This window comes from Salmo trutta, chromosome 1, assembly GCF_901001165.1.
Source record: "Salmo trutta chromosome 1, fSalTru1.1, whole genome shotgun sequence".
Taxonomy (NCBI): Eukaryota; Metazoa; Chordata; class Actinopteri; order Salmoniformes; family Salmonidae; genus Salmo; species Salmo trutta.
Genome location: NC_042957.1, coordinates 22,845,515 through 22,864,255, shown reverse-complemented (window position 1 = coordinate 22,864,255; position 18,741 = coordinate 22,845,515). Strand labels below are relative to the sequence as shown.

At 46.5% G+C, this 18,741-nt stretch overlaps 1 protein-coding gene across 4 annotated transcripts in view; it reads left to right on the top strand.

Annotated features, from left to right (window-relative positions):
- Positions 1 to 18,739, top strand: part of LOC115188443 (tyrosine-protein phosphatase non-receptor type 14) — a 94,616-nt gene extending 75,877 nt beyond the window's left edge. For all 4 annotated transcript variants that reach the window (XM_029747368.1, XM_029747343.1, XM_029747387.1 and 1 more), the window contains exons 10-19: positions 721 to 803; positions 1,866 to 1,926; positions 2,975 to 3,053; positions 4,267 to 5,948; positions 7,741 to 7,878; positions 8,695 to 8,913; positions 14,080 to 14,208; positions 14,654 to 14,888; positions 15,178 to 15,341; positions 15,641 to 18,739. In XM_029747368.1, the coding sequence (XP_029603228.1) occupies positions 721 to 803; positions 1,866 to 1,926; positions 2,975 to 3,053; positions 4,267 to 5,948; positions 7,741 to 7,878; positions 8,695 to 8,913; positions 14,080 to 14,208; positions 14,654 to 14,888; positions 15,178 to 15,341; positions 15,641 to 15,769 (2,919 nt within the window). In that variant the 3' untranslated portion in view covers positions 15,770 to 18,739. The remainder of the gene's footprint in view (positions 1 to 720; positions 804 to 1,865; positions 1,927 to 2,974; positions 3,054 to 4,266; positions 5,949 to 7,740; positions 7,879 to 8,694; positions 8,914 to 14,079; positions 14,209 to 14,653; positions 14,889 to 15,177; positions 15,342 to 15,640) is intronic.
- The last annotated feature ends 2 nt before the right edge of the window (positions 18,740 to 18,741 follow it).

Here is an 18,741-nt window from a genome sequence, read left to right as displayed (position 1 = left end):
ACACGGTGAGGGTCATATCTAACAACGGAACACACACGGTGAGGGTCATATCTAACAACAGAACACACAAAGCCGTCTCACAGGACACGGATAAACACACACACACACACACACACACACACACACACGGATACGATGTGGGGTGAGGAGGTTTCCCTTTTGGAAAATATTTGCCATTTGTATCACATTATACAATAAAAATCATTTCTGAATGTGCCAGTCATAACACCCAATGTTGTGTAACCCTCCAATAAAGAAGCTGAAATGTTGTGTGTTGTGTGTCATGGTGTGTTGACATTGTGTACATGTGTTGACATTGTGTACGTGTGTTGACATTGTGTACGTGTGATGTGTCGTGGTGTGTTGACATTGTGTACATGTGTTGTGTGTCATGGTGTGTTGACATTGTGTACATGTGTTGTGTGTCATGGTGTGTTGACATTGTGTACGTGTGTTGACATTGTGTACATGTGTTGTGTGTCATGGTGTGTTGACATTGTGTACGCGTGTTGACATTGTGTACATGTGTTGACATTGTGTACTTGTGTTGTGTGTTGACATTGTGTACGTGTGTTGACATTGTGTACATGTGATGTGTGTCGTGGTGTGTTGACATTGTGTACATGTGTTGTGTGTTGACATTGTGTACATGTGATGTGTGTCGTGGTGTGTTGACATTGTGTACTTGTGTTGTGTGTCATGGTGTGTGTGTGTCCACAGGATGACATAGAGCTGTCCAAGTACATCGCTCGGCTCTTCACGGCCAGACACAAGTTCTACAAACAGAACAAGATCTGTGCAGAGTGAGTCTTAACATTAAGTTATACTGTCAGGTTTCCACCATGGCAGAATTCAGATATGACGTCATTGTTTTAGCACTATCCACTGAGTTTTATAACTATGGTTCAATGTGCCAATAAATCAGCATTATCTTATTTTTCGGCATCTTGAAGCAAACATTGGGATCATGTATACTGTTTTAATGACTATTCAAGAAAAGAGTCATGGAGAGAAATGTACAATGTGGTGAAATTAGCTGAACTAAGAATGTGTGGTAAGTGCATGGGGGCCACCATCTTTATTCGTGATGGGTCGTTTGCGAACGAACAGCTCTTTTTGAACTGATCTTTTTTGGTGAACATCTGGAAGCGATTCGCATCAGTGAAAGAGACGTTCATTTGGCTCCCGGATTTTCATAATGCTACTACGGCTTTTTGAGCTCAAAACAAGGTTTATCTGCAGATAAGTTACTAAATAATTCTCTAAGAGGATGAATCCTCACTGCAGTACAAACAAGAAATAGTGTGCGTCAATCTGATACACGCTGATTTTTTCAGTGTGTAAAAAAAAATACTTTTTTGCAGGCCATCTAGTAATTTGGCCAGGTCAAACCTTTTTGAATGCTCATTTTACAGTCTGCCATAATGGTAGCCTACCCTTTGGGCTGTACATTGGAGATTAGCAATTTTTTCATGACTCTACGTTGATTTTTAAACATTGTGAACGGAGCCAAATGAGCCGGCTCACCTAAAAGATTCATCCCTAAATGCCCATCACTAATCTCTGTCTCTGTCTCTCTCTCTCTCTCTCTCTCTCTCTCTCTCCCTCCCTCTCTCTCTCTCTCTCTCTCTCTCTCTGTCTCTCTCTGTCTCTGTCTCTGTCTCTGTCTCTCTCCCTCTCTCTCTCCCTCTCCCTCTCTCTCTGTCTCTCTCTGTCTCTGTCTCTCCCTCTCTCTCTCCCTCTCCCTCTCTCTCTCTGTCTCTCTCTCTCCCTCTCTCTCTCCCTCTCTCTCTCCCTCTCTCTCTGTCGCTCTCTCTCTCTCTCTCCCTCTCTCTCTCTCTCTCTCTCTGTCTCTCTCCCCTTAGACCCGCCCACTCCCCTGCACCTATCAGGAGGCGCCCCACCTGGACCCACCGCCTCTCTCTGGTACTGTCAATCACTCAGTCATGTCTCGTTTGTTTGGCTCCTCTTGCATGTTAGATATATTCATTAGAAATGCAATCGAAGTTCCTTGCTATCTTTGCTTGCCACTAGTTGAGCTCTGAAGAGTAGCTTGTGTATTATAGGGTTAAAGTTTGAATTCAGACTGTAGGATGATTTAAAGCCCCTCTCTATCAGGGCAGCCCTAACCCAGGCGGTGGTGGTGGTGGGTGGTTAGGGCGTTGTTTGAGTGTTGTGTGGCCGTTGTGTGGGCGTTGTTGGGGCATTGTGTTTCCGATATAACTGACAATAGAGTCAGTGATTTCCCTCTCTCCCTCCCTGCTGGTGGGACAATGAGGAGGCTATATGTGGCACAATGGTGGTACAGTCCAAATCAGACTCTCTGGAGGACCACAGTCCACTGTGGGAGACCCCTTAGATCACAGGTTTGAATTAACTTCTCACTCTCTCTCTCTCTCTCACTCTCTCTCTGTCTCTCTCTCTTTGTCTCTCTCTCTCCATCTGTCTCTCTCTCTCTTTCTCTCTCTCTCTCTCTCTCTCTCTCTCTCTCTCTCTCTTTGTCTCTCTCTCTCCATCTGTCTCTCTGTCTCTCTCCGTCTGTCTCTCTCCATCTGTCTCTCTCTGTCTCTCTCTCTACATCTCTCTCTGTCTCTCTCTCTCCATCTCCCTCTGTCTCTCTCTCTCTCTGTCCCTCTCTCTCCCCTCTCTCTCTCGCTCTCTCCCCCTCTCTCTCTCGCTCTCTCCTCTCTCTCTCCCTCTCTCTCTCTCTCTCTCTGTCCTCTCTCTCTCCCCCTCTCTCTCTCGCTCTCTCCCCCTCTCTCTCTCCATCTCTCTCTCTCTCCCCTCTCTCTGTCTCTCTCTCTCTCTCCCTCTGTCTCTCTCTCTCTCTCCCTCTGTCTCTCTCTGTCTCTCTCTCTCTCCCCCTCTCTCTGTCTCTCTCTCTCTCCCCCTCTCTCTCTCTCTCTCTCTCCCCCTCTCTCTGTCTCTCTCTCTCCCCCTCTCTCTCTCGCTCTCTCTCTCTCGCTCTCTCTAGCCACGGCCGCAGTCCTGTATCCTCCAGCCAATGCACTCCCAGTATGCAGAGCATTACCAGGACACACAGAGCTCTCAAGGTACTGGAATAAACACATTTACAGGACCTTTACATTTTGGTCATGTAGGTTACAGTTCAACATGGTACTCATGTATGACGCGTATCTCCTTTATACTGTATAACATTCACTTATATCATCAGTCACAATCACTGCTCCATCTATCCATCTGGCTTGTAACCTGAAGTGGTCTTTATATTATTTTACTCGTTCAAGTGTTTTCTCCTTCCACACTTTGTAGATGTATCCATCTACACAGGAAGTCCTTGTATGGTCATAAAAAGTAAACCGTTAAATCAAGCTAACTATGCATTTCCCAGCAGTAGTATGAGTCAGTGTCTATTTCGGTTTTAACAATCTCTCAGCCAATCAGATCACTTTGATTGGAGTGCTGAGAAACTGAGAAATGTGGTGGCGTTCACTCTTTCAGTCTGTCGTTCACCCACTTACTCTGCCCTCTAATCCAGAACACTTCAATCATGATCTCTGAGAAAGCACTGTGCATATGTTACCCAGTGTGGGTAACCCAGTGTGGGTAACCCAGTGTGGGTAACCCAGTGTGGGTAACCCAGTGTGGGTAACCCAGTGTGGGTAACCCAGTGTGGGTAACCCTGTGTGGGTAACTCTGTGTGGGTAACTCTGTGTGGGTAACCCAGTGTGGGTAACTCTGTGTGGGTAACTCTGTGTGGGTAACTCTGTGTGGGTAACCCAGTGTGGGTAACTCTGTGTGGGTAACCCAGTGTGGGTAACCCAGTGTGGGTAACTCTGTGTGGGTAACTCTGTGTGGGTAACCCAGTGTGGGTAACTCTGTGTGGGTAACTCTGTGTGGGTAACCCAGTGTGGGTAACTCTGTGTGGGTAACCCAGTGTGGGTAACTCTGTGTGGGTATGTGATAAGCTCTTATTTGAAGGGTGGCATCGATCATTTTGATCTGAGTGTGTTTGATAGTGTATGAAAACAGTATGTGAATATGTGTGTTTGATAGTGTATGAAAACAGTATGTGAATATGTGTGTTTGATAGTGTATGAAAACAGTATGTGAATATGTGTGTTTGATAGTGTATGAAAACAGTATGTGAATATGTGTGTTTGATAGTGTATGAAAACAGTATGTGAATATGTGTGTTTGACAGTGTATGAAAACAGTATGTGAATATGTGTGTTTGGATGCTTTCTGTATGTGTGTGAATCTGTAACACATTGCTTCTCCTATGTCTCCCCCCTCCCTTTACAGACAGCATATTCCATGAAGACCCCTACTACAAGTCTGAGACTAGTCTGGACCGGTGTCCGGTCGAATTCGGCTTCCGCAATGGAACTGTTCCCAATGGCAGCATGTACAGTAGTCCCAGCCTCAGCTCCCTTAACCACTCCCAAACCTTCGTACAACCTTCACCCATCTCCTCTAACCTCAGTATCCCTGGCAGCGAGCTGATGCGCCCCGACTACATCCCGAGTCATCGCCATAGTGCCATCATCGCCCCTTCCTATAGGCCCACGCCAGAGTATGAAGCTGTGATGCGCCAGAAGTGCCACATGCTCCCCGCCCACCATGACCTTCACAGCCAATCACTGAGGAGTCTCAATATTAGTAATGCCTATGCATATCGTCAGCCAGAGGCGTTGGTTTATAGCCAGCCAGAGATGAGAGAGAGGGGCCCCTATCCAGGACCTAACCCTTATGGCCCTCAGGTCAGCTACAGTAAGCCTGTGAACCCTGCTCCTCACCTGGGCCCCGGAGCCAGTCAGGGCCCCTGTCAGTCTGCATGTGGAGGAGGAGGGGGTGGGAGCTCCATCTCTCACACAGTCAGCACGCCTGAACTAGCCAACACCAAACAGGGGGCCACTACAGGGAGCTACGGCGCTACGGCTAACATGCTGAGGAACCACATGTCGCGGCCGCCCCCTCCCTACCCATCCTTCCGACCCGCCACAAGTACCCCGGACCTGGCCAGCCACCGGCACCGCTGCATGGGCGGCAGCAGCCCCGAGCTGGTCACCCGCATGGTGCAGCTGTCTGTGAAGACTTTCCAGCCGGACAGCTCTGCCGTGGTGCACCAGTCTCTGCAGGAGGTTAGCGAACCGCTAACTGCGGCTAAGCACCGATCAGCCCTGGGGAAGAGACACAGCATGGAAGTGACCAGCAGCATGAGGGGGGGAGGAGGGGGAGGAATGGAGGGCATGGTGGTTCTGAAGGGGATGGCTGCCCCACTAAACAGGAGGAATACTCTCAGAGAGCACGTGATGCCACCCCAACCTCAGACCCAGCCTCAATCACAACCCACCCAACCCCAATCTCACCAGCCCAAAGAGCTGCCTGTGCAGAGAGCCCCAGAGACCCCCATCCCGTCCTCCACGGCGCAGGGAGCGGGCGGGGCCTACCAGCACCAGAAGACCCTCTCCAATGCCACCATGCTGATCCACAGCAGTGAGAGCGAGGAAGAGGAGGAGGAGGAGGAAGAGGAGAGGCCTGAGCTGGACGTTCAGATCCCAGGTCTGAACGAGGACATTAATGCCCAGCTCCAGGCCGCCCTTGCCAAGCTCCCCAACAAGCCCCCTCCGGAGTACCCCGGACACCCTAGACCAGCCACCAACGCCCCCCTCCGCTCCCGCGATCACAGCCACCCTCACCACCACAACCAGGGACACCAGACCCAGGGAACCAAGGACCCAAGCCAAGCCCAGGCCCGGGTGCTGAAAGCTGGGCAGAGTCAGGGCGGTGTAGGGGGTGGTGGTGGTACCCTGACCCGTGGGGATCAGGCTGGGATGAATGGGGCAGTTCTGGGGCCGTCAATCTCTGAGCCAGACCTGACCAGTGTGAAGGAGAGGGTCCGGAAGGAGCCAGTCAAAGAGAGGCCAGTGTCTGAGATGTTCTCTCTAGAGGATAGCATAGTGGAGAGAGAGATTGCACAGAGGGTACGTTACTCCAATCTATTCTATTCAATCTATTCTATTCAATCTATTCTATTCAATCTATTCTATTCAATCTATTCTATTCTATTATATTCAATCTATTCTATTCAATCTATTCTATTCAATCTATTCTATTCTATTCAATCTATTCTATTCAATCTATTCTATTCAATCTATTCTATTCAATCTATTCTATTCAATCTATTCTATTCAATCTATTCTATTCAATCTATTCTATTCAATCTATTCTATTCAATCTATTCTATTCAATCTATTCTATTCAATCTATTCTATTCAATCTATTCTATTCTATTATATTCAATCTATTCTATTCAATCTATTCTATTCAATCTATTCTATTATATTCAATCTATTCTATTCAATCTATTCTATTCTATTATATTCAATCTATTCTATTATATTCAATCTATTCTATTCAATCTATTCTATTCTATTATATTCAATCTATTCTATTCAATCTATTCTATTCAATCTATTCTATTCAATCTATTCTATTCTAGATTCTATTCTGGTGTGTAGAAAACTGAAACATACTGTATGTCTATTATGTGGGGAACATGTATTCTGTATGAACCCATTGTTATAACATAGCTTTACAAATGGTTACAACCGTCACATATCCACTTCATCAATTCACTTCATTAAGTCCTCCTCAATAGTCCAAGGCTTTGAGGAGGTAAACACAGTGAACAGTGCCTAAAAAAAAGATGTGTTAAAGATGTGTCTATAACATCACCCTTGCTGTAAACAAACAAACAGTTTGGGTTTTGTCTGCAGTGTACTTTCCCAGTAAGTGATTAACACAGTAATCTGGAGTTCAGCACCTGAGGGTAACATTAGGTTCCAGTCCTTACAGCTTACCACCATTAATCCATTAGATTACCCTTTTTGTGGGGGGGTGCATGCGTGTTTGTTAGCATGTTGAAAGTCCCAACTTTAAAGCCTCCCTGTCCAGCCAGCCTTTAATTTCCATATGGCTATATGCCCCTATATGTTTTCACCATTATACCTAACCCCCTCTCATCCATAAGCCTATAGCGCCCATACGTCTACCCACCCCCATTCTCCCCTACCTGCTCCCCTATAGATTTCGGTCCAGACCCTAAGGGTTCCCCCCTGACCCCCAAGCTGTTGTTTGGGCTGATCCAGGAGGGCTGAAGGGGGGAGAGGTGGAGGGGTGGAGATTAGGAGAAGTAATCCTGGAGGGAGGGACCAGGCAATGTGGGCCAGGGTTTGGTGTCTCAGAAAGAAGGAGGAAAAGAAAGGAAAAACAAGAACGAGAGAGAGAGAGGGAGACAGAGAGAGAGAGGGAGACAGAGAGAGAGAGGGAGACAGAGAGAGAGAGGGAGACAGAGAGAGAGAGGGAGACAGAGAGAGAGAGGGAAAGAAGGGGCGAGAGGGAGAAAGAAAAGGTGAGAGAGAACAAAGGAGAGAGGGAGAGAAAGTGGGGAGGATAGTACGGGAGGAGGGAGTGAAGAGAGGAAAGAAAGAGAGGCAGAGAGAGAAGAGAAGCAACAGGTCTAGTCTGTAACGAGCTCAGACAATGTGGTCAGACAGATCAGGGAAGTGAGTGTTCTGTAGGATCCACAGACAGACAGTCTACAGCTAGCAAAGCATCACGTCTACTCCCCTACCAAGGGCACCCAGGACAGAGCAAGCAAAGTTTAGCGACAAACAGATCTAATCCACACATTCACCAGGGCGGGTACGGTTCAGTCTTTGCATCGCTACGGTAACCGTAACCATGACAGCGGGCTTGTCCTCTTTCCTGAAGACGCTGGAGAGACAGAAGATGTCGGTGGACTCAATAAAGAGACCTCTGATGATGGCGGCCCTCAACGGGCTCTATGTCGCCAGGGTGCCTGTACCAGAGAACCCCCGGGAGGATGGGGCCAAGGCTGCTGATGAACGGGTAAGACAACACCACCACTATGCCCAACAGGGGAGGGGGGGACAGTGTCAGAAAGTACCTGAGATTCCAGGCGTCTGGTCTTCTACTTACTATACTCGCCCCATAGTTCTGTTTTTGGTATTTTATTAGGATCCCCATTAGCTGTTGCGAAAGCACCTGTGCACATTATCAACCACCTTGGCTAGTGTTATTAACTAACATATTGTTGTCCTTTACCATTGTTTGTCTATGTAAGTGTAGGTTAGGCTACAGTAGAGCAGTATTTCATGGCTAACACAGCTGGCCGTGGTTGTCGGTCTTCTTCACCAGTCCAGACAGTTGTGCTGGGAGGTGTGAAACACAGCCTTTGTCCCAGGCGTTGCTAGGCTAGCGGGGGCTAGCAGAGCGCTAAGTGGGCTGTGGAACGTGTGGCATGACCGTGCTTATCGCCTCTAGGCCCGCTAATATGTCAGGAATGTGACCCAGGGGGAGAGAGAGAGACTCCCCCAGCCCCTGGCTGCATACCCTCTCACTCACAGCCCAGCCACAATCAGCCCCAGCCCAACAACACATTCCACTGACTCCACTACACATAGACAACTGTAGGGATGGAGAACAGGAATTCAAAGTGTAGGTAGGGTCATATGGCTTGGAATGTTTTAGGGTGGATTATCAAAAAGTTGCATTATAGACATTTTGGAATTGAGTGAGAGTCCTATCACTCTGGAATTCAACTAACCTCTTTCCACATGTCCTTTCATCCCTCTTTTATTACCTCTTTCAACCCCCCTCCTCTTGTATCTCTCTCCATCCTGCTCTCACCCTCTCTCTCTCCAGTGTAAGACCCTAGAGTTGAAGTTGGAGGAGGAGAGGGTCTTCACGGAGTACGAGCAGATCCCAAAGAAGAGGGCCGACTGCGTGGTCACCACGGCAACGCTGGCCGACAACGGCGAGCGGAACCGGTTCCGTGACGTGGTTCCGTATGAGGAGAACCGGGTGGAGCTGGTTCCCAACAAGGAGAACAACACAGGCTACATCAATGCTTCACACATCAAGGTGGGGTCAGGACACAGAGTCTACACAAGTAGACTGATCAGAGTTAACCATATCCCTTCTCTCTGACTCCCACTCAGCTATTGTTTAGTATGCTGCTGTCACCAAGTATAAGTGTGGAAAAAACCCTCTGCTTTTCACCTATCCAGGCCATTTACAGTTGAAGTCGGAAGTTTACATACACTTAGGTTGGAGTCATTAAAACTCATTTTTCAACCACTCCACAAATTTCTTCTTAAACTATAGTTTTGGCAAGTCGGTTAGGACATCTACTTTGTGCATGACACAATAATTTTTCCAACAATTGTTTACAGACAGATTATTTCACTTATAATTCACTGTATCACAATTCCAGTGAGTCAGAAGTTTACATACACTAAGTTGACTGTGCCTTTAAACAGCTTGGAAAATTCCAGAAAATTATGTCATGGCTTTAGAAGCTTCTGATAGGCTAATTGACATCATTTGAGTCAGTTGGAGGTTTACCTGTGGATGTATTTCAAGCCTTACCTTAAAACTCAGTGCCTCTTTGCTTGACATCATGGGAAAATCAAAAGAAATCAGCCAAGACCTCAGAAAAAGAATTGTAGACCTCCACAAGTCTGGTTCATCCTTGGGAGCAATTTCTAAACGCCTGAAGGTACCACCTTCATCTGTACAAACAATAGTACGCAAGTATAAACAGCATGGGACCACCCAGCCATCATACCGCTCAGGAAGGAGACACGTTCTGTCTCCTAGAGATGAATGTACTTTGGTGCGAAAAGTGCAAATCAATCCCAGAACAACAGCAAAGGACCTTGTGAAGATGCTGGAGGAAACAGGTACAAGTATCTATATCCACAGTAAAATGAGTCCTATATCGACATAACCTTTTAAAGGCCGCTCAGCAAGGAAGAAGCCGCTGCTCCAAAACCACCATAAAAAGCCTGACTACGGTTTGCAACTGCACATGGGGACAAAGATCATACTTTTTGGAGAAATGTCCTCTGGTCTGATGAAACAAAAAGGGTACTGTTTGGCCATAATGACCATCATTATGTTTGGAGGAAAAAGGGGGAGGCTTGCAAGCCGAAGAACACCATCCCAACGTGAAGCACGGGGGTGGCAGCATCATGTTGTGGGGGTGCTTTGCTGCAGGAGGGACTGGTGCACTTCACAAAATAGATGGCATCATGAGGGAGGAAAATTATGTGGATATATTGAAGCAACATCTCAAGACATCAGTCAGGAAGTTAAAGCTTGGTCGCAAATGGGTCTTCCAAATGGAGAATGACACCAAGCATACTTCTAAAGTTGTGGCAAAATGGCTTAAGGACAACAAAGTCAAGGTATTGGAGTGGCCATCACAAAGCCCTGACCTCAATCCCATAGCAAATTTGTGGGCAGAACTGAAAAGGTGTGTGTGAGCAAGAAGGCCTACAAACCTGACTCAGTTACACCAGCTCTGTCAGGAGGAATGGGCCAAAATTCACCCAACTTATTGTGGGTAGCTGGTGGAAGGCTACGTTAAACGTTTGATCCAAGTTAAACTATTTAAAGGCAATGCTACCAAATACTAATTGAGTGTATGTAAACTTCTGACCCACTGGCAATGTGATGAAAGAAATAAAAGCTGAAGTAAATCATTCTCTCTCCTATTAATCTGACATTTCATATTCTTAAAATAAAGTGGTGATCCTAACTGACCTAAGACAGGGGATTTTTACTAGGATTAAATGTCAGGAATTGTGAAAAACTGAGTTTAAATGTATTTGGCTAAGGTGTATGTAAACTTCCGACTTCAACTGTAGAGTAGGGGTCACCTTTGAGGAAGGAAGTAAATGAGTCCTTTAAAGACTATTTATACATATCGCCTACATCTACAAATTATAGACTCACTGGAATTCCCTGGGAATGTGGTCCAAACCCCAAACCCTCTTAAATGAGCTTGAGCTGTTCTCTACCTCTGTGCCCATGCTCTTAGCTCCTCGTTGTGTGTGTGTGTGTGAATGGAATGCTAACTCAGTACTGAACCATGGCCTAATAACATGTAACCCTCTTATTTCAGTCATCTGAGGAAGTTGAGGACAAAACCCTGTTTGTTCCTGAACACTGTGTTTATGGTCACGAGGTGGCCTGATCACTCAGCTGGTTGCATTGGGTTGGGGTTACATTTACATTTTAGTCATTTAGCAGACGCTCTTATCCAGAGCGACTTACAGTAGAGTGCATACATTTTTATTACGTTTTTACGTACTGGCCCCCCGTGGGAATCGAACCCACAACCCTGGCATTGCAAGCACCATGCTCTACCAACTGAGCTACAGTGGGGTTGTGATGGGGTTGTGTTTTGTTGGGGTTGTGTTTTGTTGGGGTTGTGTTTTGTTGGGGTTGTGTTGCGTTGGGGTTGTGTTTTGTTGGGGTTGTGTTGCGTTGGGGTTGAGTTGTGTTGGGTTTGTGTTGCGTTGGTTTGGGTTGGGGTTGTGTTGCATTGGGGTTGTGTTGGGTTGGGGTTGTGTTGGGCTGGGATTGTGTTGTGTTGTGTTGGGGTTGAGGTTGCGTTGGGGTTGTGTTGGGTTGGGGTTGTGTTGTGTTGCGTTGGGGTTGTGTTGTGTTGGGATTGAGGTTGCGTTGGGGTTGGGCTAGGCTGGGATTGTGTTGGGTTGGGTTGTGTTGGGGTTGAGGTTGCGTTGGGGTTGTGTTGGGTTGGGGTTGTGTTGCATTGGGGTTGTGTTGGGTTGGGATTGTGTTGCGTTTGTGTTGTGTTGGGGTTGAGGTTGCGTTGGGGTTGTGTTGGGTTGGGGTTGAGGTTGGGCTGGGCTGGGATTGTGTTGCATTGGGTTGTGTTGTGTTGGGGTTGAGGTTGCGTTGGGGTTGTGTTGGGTTGGGGTTGTGTTGGGTTGGGGTTGTGTTGGGGTTGAGGTTGCATTGGGGTTGTGTTGGGTAGGGGTTGTGTTGCGTTGGGGTTGTGTTGTGTTGGGGTTGAGGTTACGTTGGGGTTGGGTTGGGGTTGTGTTGCGTTGGGGTTGTGTTGCGTTGTGTTGTGTTGTGTTGGGGTTGAGGTTGCGTTGGGGTTGTGTTGCGTTGGGGTTGTGTTGGGTTGGGGTTGTGTTGGGCTGGGCTGGGATTGTGTTGCGTTGGGTTGTGTTGTGTTGTGTTGGGGTTGAGGTTGCGTTGGGGTTGTGTTGGGTTGGGGTTGTGTTGCGTTGGGATTGAGGTTGCATTGGGGTTGTGTTTGAGGTTGGGCTGGGCTGGGATTGTGTTGCGTTGGGTTGTGTTGTGTTGGGGTTGAGGTTGCGTTGGGGTTGTGTTGGGTTGGGGTTGTGTTGCATTGGGGTTGGGTTGGGATTGTGTTGCGTTTGTGTTGTGTTGGGGTTGAGGTTGCGTTGGGGTTGGGTTGGGGTTGTGTTGCATTGCGTTGGGGTTGTATTGGTTTGGGGTTGAGGTTGGGCTGGGCTGGGATTGTGTTGCGTTGGGTTGTGTTGTGTTGGGGTTGAGGTTGCGTTGGGGTTGTGTTGGGTTGGGGTTGTGTTGGGTTGGGGTTGTGTTGGGGTTGAGGTTGCATTAGGGGTTGTGTTGGGTAGGGGTTGTGTTGCGTTGTGGTTGGGGTTGAGGTTACGTTGGGGTTGGGGTTGTGTTGCGTTGGGTTGTGTTGGGGTTGAGGTTGCGTTGGGGTTGTGTTGGGTTGGGGTTGTGTTGCGTTGGGGTTGTGTTGTGTTGGGGTTGCGTTGGGGTTGGGTTGGGGTTGTGTTGCGTTGGGGTTGTGTTGCGTTGGGATTGAGGTTGTGTTGGGGTTGTGTTGCGTTGGGGTTGTGTTGTGTTGGGGTTGAGGTTGCGTTGGGGTTGTGTTGGGGTTGCGTTGGGGTTGGGTTGGGGTTGTTGTTGTTGCGTTGGGGTTGTGTTGGGTTGCGTTGGGTTGGGGTTGTGTTGGGTTGGGTTGGGGTTGTGTTGCGTTGCGTTGGGGTTGCGTTGGGTTGGGGTTCTGTTGCGTTGGGGTTGGGGTTGGGTTGGGTTGGGGTTGCGTTGGGTTGGGGTTGTGTTGGGTTGGGTTTGTGTTGGGGTTGTGTTGGGTTGGGTTGTGTTGCGTTGGGGTTGTGTTGGGTTGCGTTGGGTTGGGGTTGTGTTGGGTTGGGTTGGGGTTGTGTTGCGTTGCGTTGGGGTTGCGTTGGGTTGGGGTTCTGTTGCGTTGGGGTTGGGGTTGTGTGGGGTTGGGGTTGTGTTGGGTTGGGGTTGTGTTGGGTTCATGGCCATTACGTAATGGCACTCCATTTCCAGCCCTTAGTTAGTATGGGCTTCCTGAGGTGTTAAGGGTGAAAGTGTATTGAGGAATACACACTACATGTCTAAAAGTATGTGAACGGCTCGTTGAACATCTCACTCCAACATCATGGGCATTAATATGGATTTGGTCCCCCTTTGCTGCTAGATGTTGGAACATTGCTGAGGGGACTTGCTTCCATTCAGCCACAAGAGCATTAGTGAGGTCAGGCACTGATGTTGGGCGATTGGGCCTGGTCACTGTCGGCGTTCCAATTCATCGGTCATGGAAACCCATTTCATGAAGCTCCCGACGAACAGTTATTGTGCTGACGTTGCTTTCAGAGACAGTTTGGAACTCGGTAGCAAGTGTTGCAACCGAGGACAGACCATTTTTACGTGCTTCAGAACTCACCGGTCCCGTTCTGTTAGCTTGTGTGGCCTACCACTTTGCGGCTGAGCCGTTGTTGCTCCTAGATGTTTCCACTTCACAATAACAGCACTTACAGTTGACCGGGGCAGCTCTAGCAGGGCAGAAATTTGATGAACTGGCTTGTTGGAAAGGTGGCATCCTATCCACTAATTGGAAGGGGTGTCAACATGCTTTTGTATGTATAGTGTACCACCAAGCCCTATGGGCAACATTGCCCTCCTGTGGTAGACCAGTAGATTGTACAGCTCTCTTTGTGCTCAATACACTTTCTGAAAATGAATGTGATAGGTATAGTCTTAACTGGTTTGGTTGTTTGTTGTCTGTTTGTGTGCACGTCTGTGTTTTTGTTTCAGAAGATGGATGTATGAGGGTATTATGCCTGTGTGTGTTTCATTGATTCTAACCACATTGTGTGTGTGTGTGTGTGTGTGTGTGTGTGTGTGTGTGTGTGTGTGTGTGTGTGTGTGTGTGTGTGTGTGTGTGTGTGTGTCATGCAGGTGATGATCAGTGGGGAGGAATGGCACTATATTGCCACCCATGGACCGCTGGCCAACACCTCTGCAGACTTCTGGCAGATGGTCTGGGAGCAGGGAGTCAACGTCATCGCCATGGTTACTGCCGAGGAGGTACACTACACACACACACACACACACACACAGTATGAAGAGAAACATCAGTGGATTGAAGGCCTTGCCAGGTTTCAGAACAGTGAATTATTGAATGCGTGAATGTGATGTATTATTGATATGCGGTGAGAACACAGTGGTGTGTGAATAATGAAGGAACAGAGCTTGGCGGATGTTTTAATCCATATACACCCTGTGACCTCTGTCTTCAGCCCCTCAAAGGTCGTTTCATATTGTTCCCTATGTTTCAAAAGGGAGTGATATGGCACCAATATCTCATAGTAGAATTGTGTTTGTGCCTGCATGCGTGTGTGTGTGTCTGTTTTCCTGCACCTGTGACCATGTGCGTTTTTCCTTGTCGGTATCCATGTGTTTGTATATCCATCCCACATGTACACAAACCTTCCATTCAACCTGTCTCTGCCTCCTCCCTCTCCTCTCTCAGGAGGGTGGTAGGTCAAAGAGCCACCGGTACTGGCCCAAGCTAGGCTCCAAGCACAACTCAGCCACCCACGGCAAATTCAAGGTGACCACCAAGTTCCGTACGGACTCAGGCTGCTACGCCACCACAGGGTTAAAGGTCAAACACCTGCTGTCGGGCCAGGAGCGCACCGTGTGGCACCTGCAGTACACAGACTGGCCTGACCACGGCTGCCCCGAGTACGTCCAGGGATTCCTCTGTAAGTTACACCTAAAGGACTTTAAAAGTCTTGAAAAACTGTAGATTCTGTTCATTTACTTTGTTTTGTTTATTCCACAAGCTAATGAAGTAAAATGGAGGCTTCTGCCCTGTGTAGTGGTAGTGGTCCAAAGGCAACACTGCAACTTAGATGTGAAAACTGAATATTGATGAATATGCATTGTCCCTGACAACTAAATGAGAGAGAAGTATGAAATTATAGGACTGTTCTGGCCTGAAATATGATTGATACAGGACCACACTAACCCCCTCCCCCTTCTCCCTCCCAGCTTACCTGGAGGAGATCCAGTCAGTGAGAAGACACACTAACAGCATGCTGGACACCTCCAAGAGCCTCAACCCCCCTGTGGTGGTCCACTGTAGCGCTGGGGTGGGCCGCACTGGGGTCGTCATCCTCACCGAACTAATGATCAGCTGCCTGGAGCACAACGAGGTGAGGGGCATCCTGCCACTGACATGAACTCTGTCACTGTTACTCTCCAAAATGTTACACTGTTACAACAGCATGTATTGTATATCATCGCCTCCTGATATTTGTGAGTGGACGCCTCCCATATGGGCTAAAGTATGCTGCTGGTTTATGATGCTATTGTACTGTACTTAACTTGACTGGGGTTCTTCTCTCTCTCTCTCTCTCTCTCTCTCTCTCTCTCTCTCTCTCTCTGTCTCTCTCTCTCTCTCCCCTCTCTCTCTCTCTCTCTCTCTCTCTCTCTCTCTCTCTCTCCCTCTCAGAGGGTGGAGGTCCCTATGATGTTGAGTCACCTGAGGCAGCAGAGGATGCTCATGGTCCAGACCATCTCCCAGTACAAGTTTGTTTACCAGGTCCTTATCCAGTTCCTCAAAAACTCCCGTCTCATCTAAACCCTCACCTCTGACCCCTGACCCTTGACCTGGTCCCACATGTGCTGACACAAGGGCAATGGAACACCGGTGCCGCAAATAACCCCCCTCCTCGCAGTCCTAGAGGGCTGGGTAAGTTTGAGTAGCATGGTGATAGCCTCACTCAGCCCTCTGGTATGGTAGGAGTTTCTGCCATATTTCTTACATCTATCTAGTCCTATCAAAGACAGGGGAAGTAGGTATGTTTTCATGTTTTCAGATTTGACCACAGCCAGGGACAACTAATATATCCTAACAGTAATTATACAGTGTATATTTCAGACCTCCACATTTAATCTGAAAAGTGTCCTACTATTCAGTCTCTCTCTTCTTTATCTTGGAGAGAGAGGCTTTTCTGTTGTATTAGTGATAGCCTCTCTGTCCTATGTCTTGTCAATGGAGAAACCTGAGAGGGATACAGACCAGACTAGCATTCTAGATGTTAGCGTTTAAAGTCACATGCTAAAGGATGAGTGTTGGTCATTTCTTAACTGAGTTTAAACCAGGTAAACCCAGGAGGCAATTATCTCAGCATTTTTACATTTGTTCCTTTAAAACAAATGCTAATTGAATAACTTTTTGGAATATGGTTCCCCATTTGATAATAATGGCATTTCAAATGTAAAGCTAATCAAATTGAACCGAAATCTAGGAAAAGGTTAATGACATGGCATTGATTTTCATTGAATATAATGCAGAGCTCTGTATTATTGAAATGAGAAACTGTCATTTCTTCCGCTAAATTAGATGATAAAGCTAACGTTACTTAAATGTTTTTTCAGGTGTCACTTAAAAAGGAAACAGGACAGGGCCCTGTTGGTAGTTACTTCCAGTTATGTAGAATCAGATGTTTTTCTAAGCTGTCAGTAACCTTTCTAAATCTATGGTAAGGCAGACAATTGTAAGATACAGTGAAGACTTGTCTCAACATTTCAATATTTAATATTGTTGCTTTGTTTTTTTAAACTTTTATTTATTTATCCTAACACCATCCTCATATTTTTCCTGAATGTGGATCATTGGAGTGCATGTTGACAGTCTGATCATCTTTGCAAATAGTTCTGTGCACGTTTGAGTAGGATGTGTCTAAAATTGTCATTTCCCTTCAAGTATTCCACTCTCCAGTCACCTACTTCCAGATATCTCAAATTCCTCACTGTCTTGACTGGTAGTACATCTATTGTTCTTTTTCATCCTCAGCCAACTTTTCATGTACATTACAGTATGTCCATTTACAGAGGCATGTCAAATACATATATGTGTATCCCAGACATTTCCATTGTGATTGTAAGTATCTCCTGTGTTCTCTCCCAAGTAGTTTCACATATTGTAGGCATTCTTTTACCTTTCTTGAGAGAAACACCCTTTTCATGAGTCTAATGTACAACGCCCAAAGTTATTTTAGTTCTAGATCCTACATGTGTGTAGCCCCAGATGCCAGTATGTCTCTGCTGGTTGGCGAAAGCAGACTGACACTCAGGCTGCTGAATGTTATGTAGGCCCCAATGTGTCACACTGTGCCACTCTACAGAGGAGTCCATGAAAGTTCATGTGGAATAGAGAAGTTTGTGTTCTGATGTGGTGGCAGTGAGCCAACTCCAGAAGGACAGATAGAGCTGATCCCTAAGATGGAGGACAGACACTAACAGTAGTATTGTGCCTTATTAAAGTGCAGGGATGGGCTACCCGGATGTTTGTTTCCATAGGGAGGGACTGGTAGAGACCAATCAGATTCAGAGCTATAGATCTCTAGTTTGGCAAACTTCCATCTTGGCACCAAAGGTTCCATTTAGATTTGGTCTATTTGATATAATGGTATTGTCTCTTGGTGCCAATATAGTGTCCAATGTGTTATTTAATCTCAAATTGAGTTTGCCAAACAGTATATCAATGGCTCTGAATTGATGTTAAATCTATTTTGATATTATAGACCAGCTAAATATGATCTGTTTTAGACCGTATATTTATCGACCAACATGGGTTGTCTAGGGTTACAAAATTCCGGGAACTTCAATAAATTCCCTGGTTTTCCAGAAATCCTGGTTGGAGGACTCCGGATTTCCTGCTTATTCCATCCTTATTCTGGGAATCTCTGGAAAACCAGGGAATTTATTGAAGTTCCCGGAATTTTGCAACCCTAGTTGTGTCCCAAAAAGGTTTGTGACCAACCAGTCAAAGCCTCAATGGCTGCCATTTGTTGTTGTATAACTGTAAAATCTATCCCTGTAAGGATCTTAGGGCTCGATTCAATCTGTATCGCTGAAGCTCTACATATGGCGTGATTGAAATTCAACTTCCGATTGAGCCGAAATCTGCAGCGTTTACCGTGAATGCCGTCTCCGCTAAAGCAGGAAAATTGCCTTTACATTTCAATCACGCTGTAATGCTGAACATCCGCACTACAAATTGAATCCAGCCGTTAGTGTTCCTATGTGCCTAAACCCAGCTATGGCTGCATAGGCTGCTATGCCTACATAATCTGTGTTATGTTGTTTTTCTATATCTGTGAGAGTTGTGATGCAAAGCCAGTCATGTCTAAATTAACGTGTGTATACCGGGCATGCGAGAAAGATTTCTACAAATGTTGTATTTTTTTTGACTTGGTACCTTAAAATACCGTAAGATAATGAACTATGCATGCTTTTTTATATTCCAATGTATATATCTATACTCAAGATACATATATACGCTTTATGTTCTCTTGACATATGAGTGTTCTATTGCATTCTCTCCTGCTTGTGAGTATTTTACCACATTGCATTAATGTTAATGTGTTATTTTCCATTTCATGTTTCTGGCATAATTCCTGAGAAACTTTCAATATATGTTGTGTATATATGTTTTGTATATGCTTTTGCCAGTGCATCAAGTCTTTTTTTTTCTTCCTACCCCCAGTTATGTATGAAGCTGTCATACTTGCTTATTATGCAATAAAGCATTATTTTCTCTACATG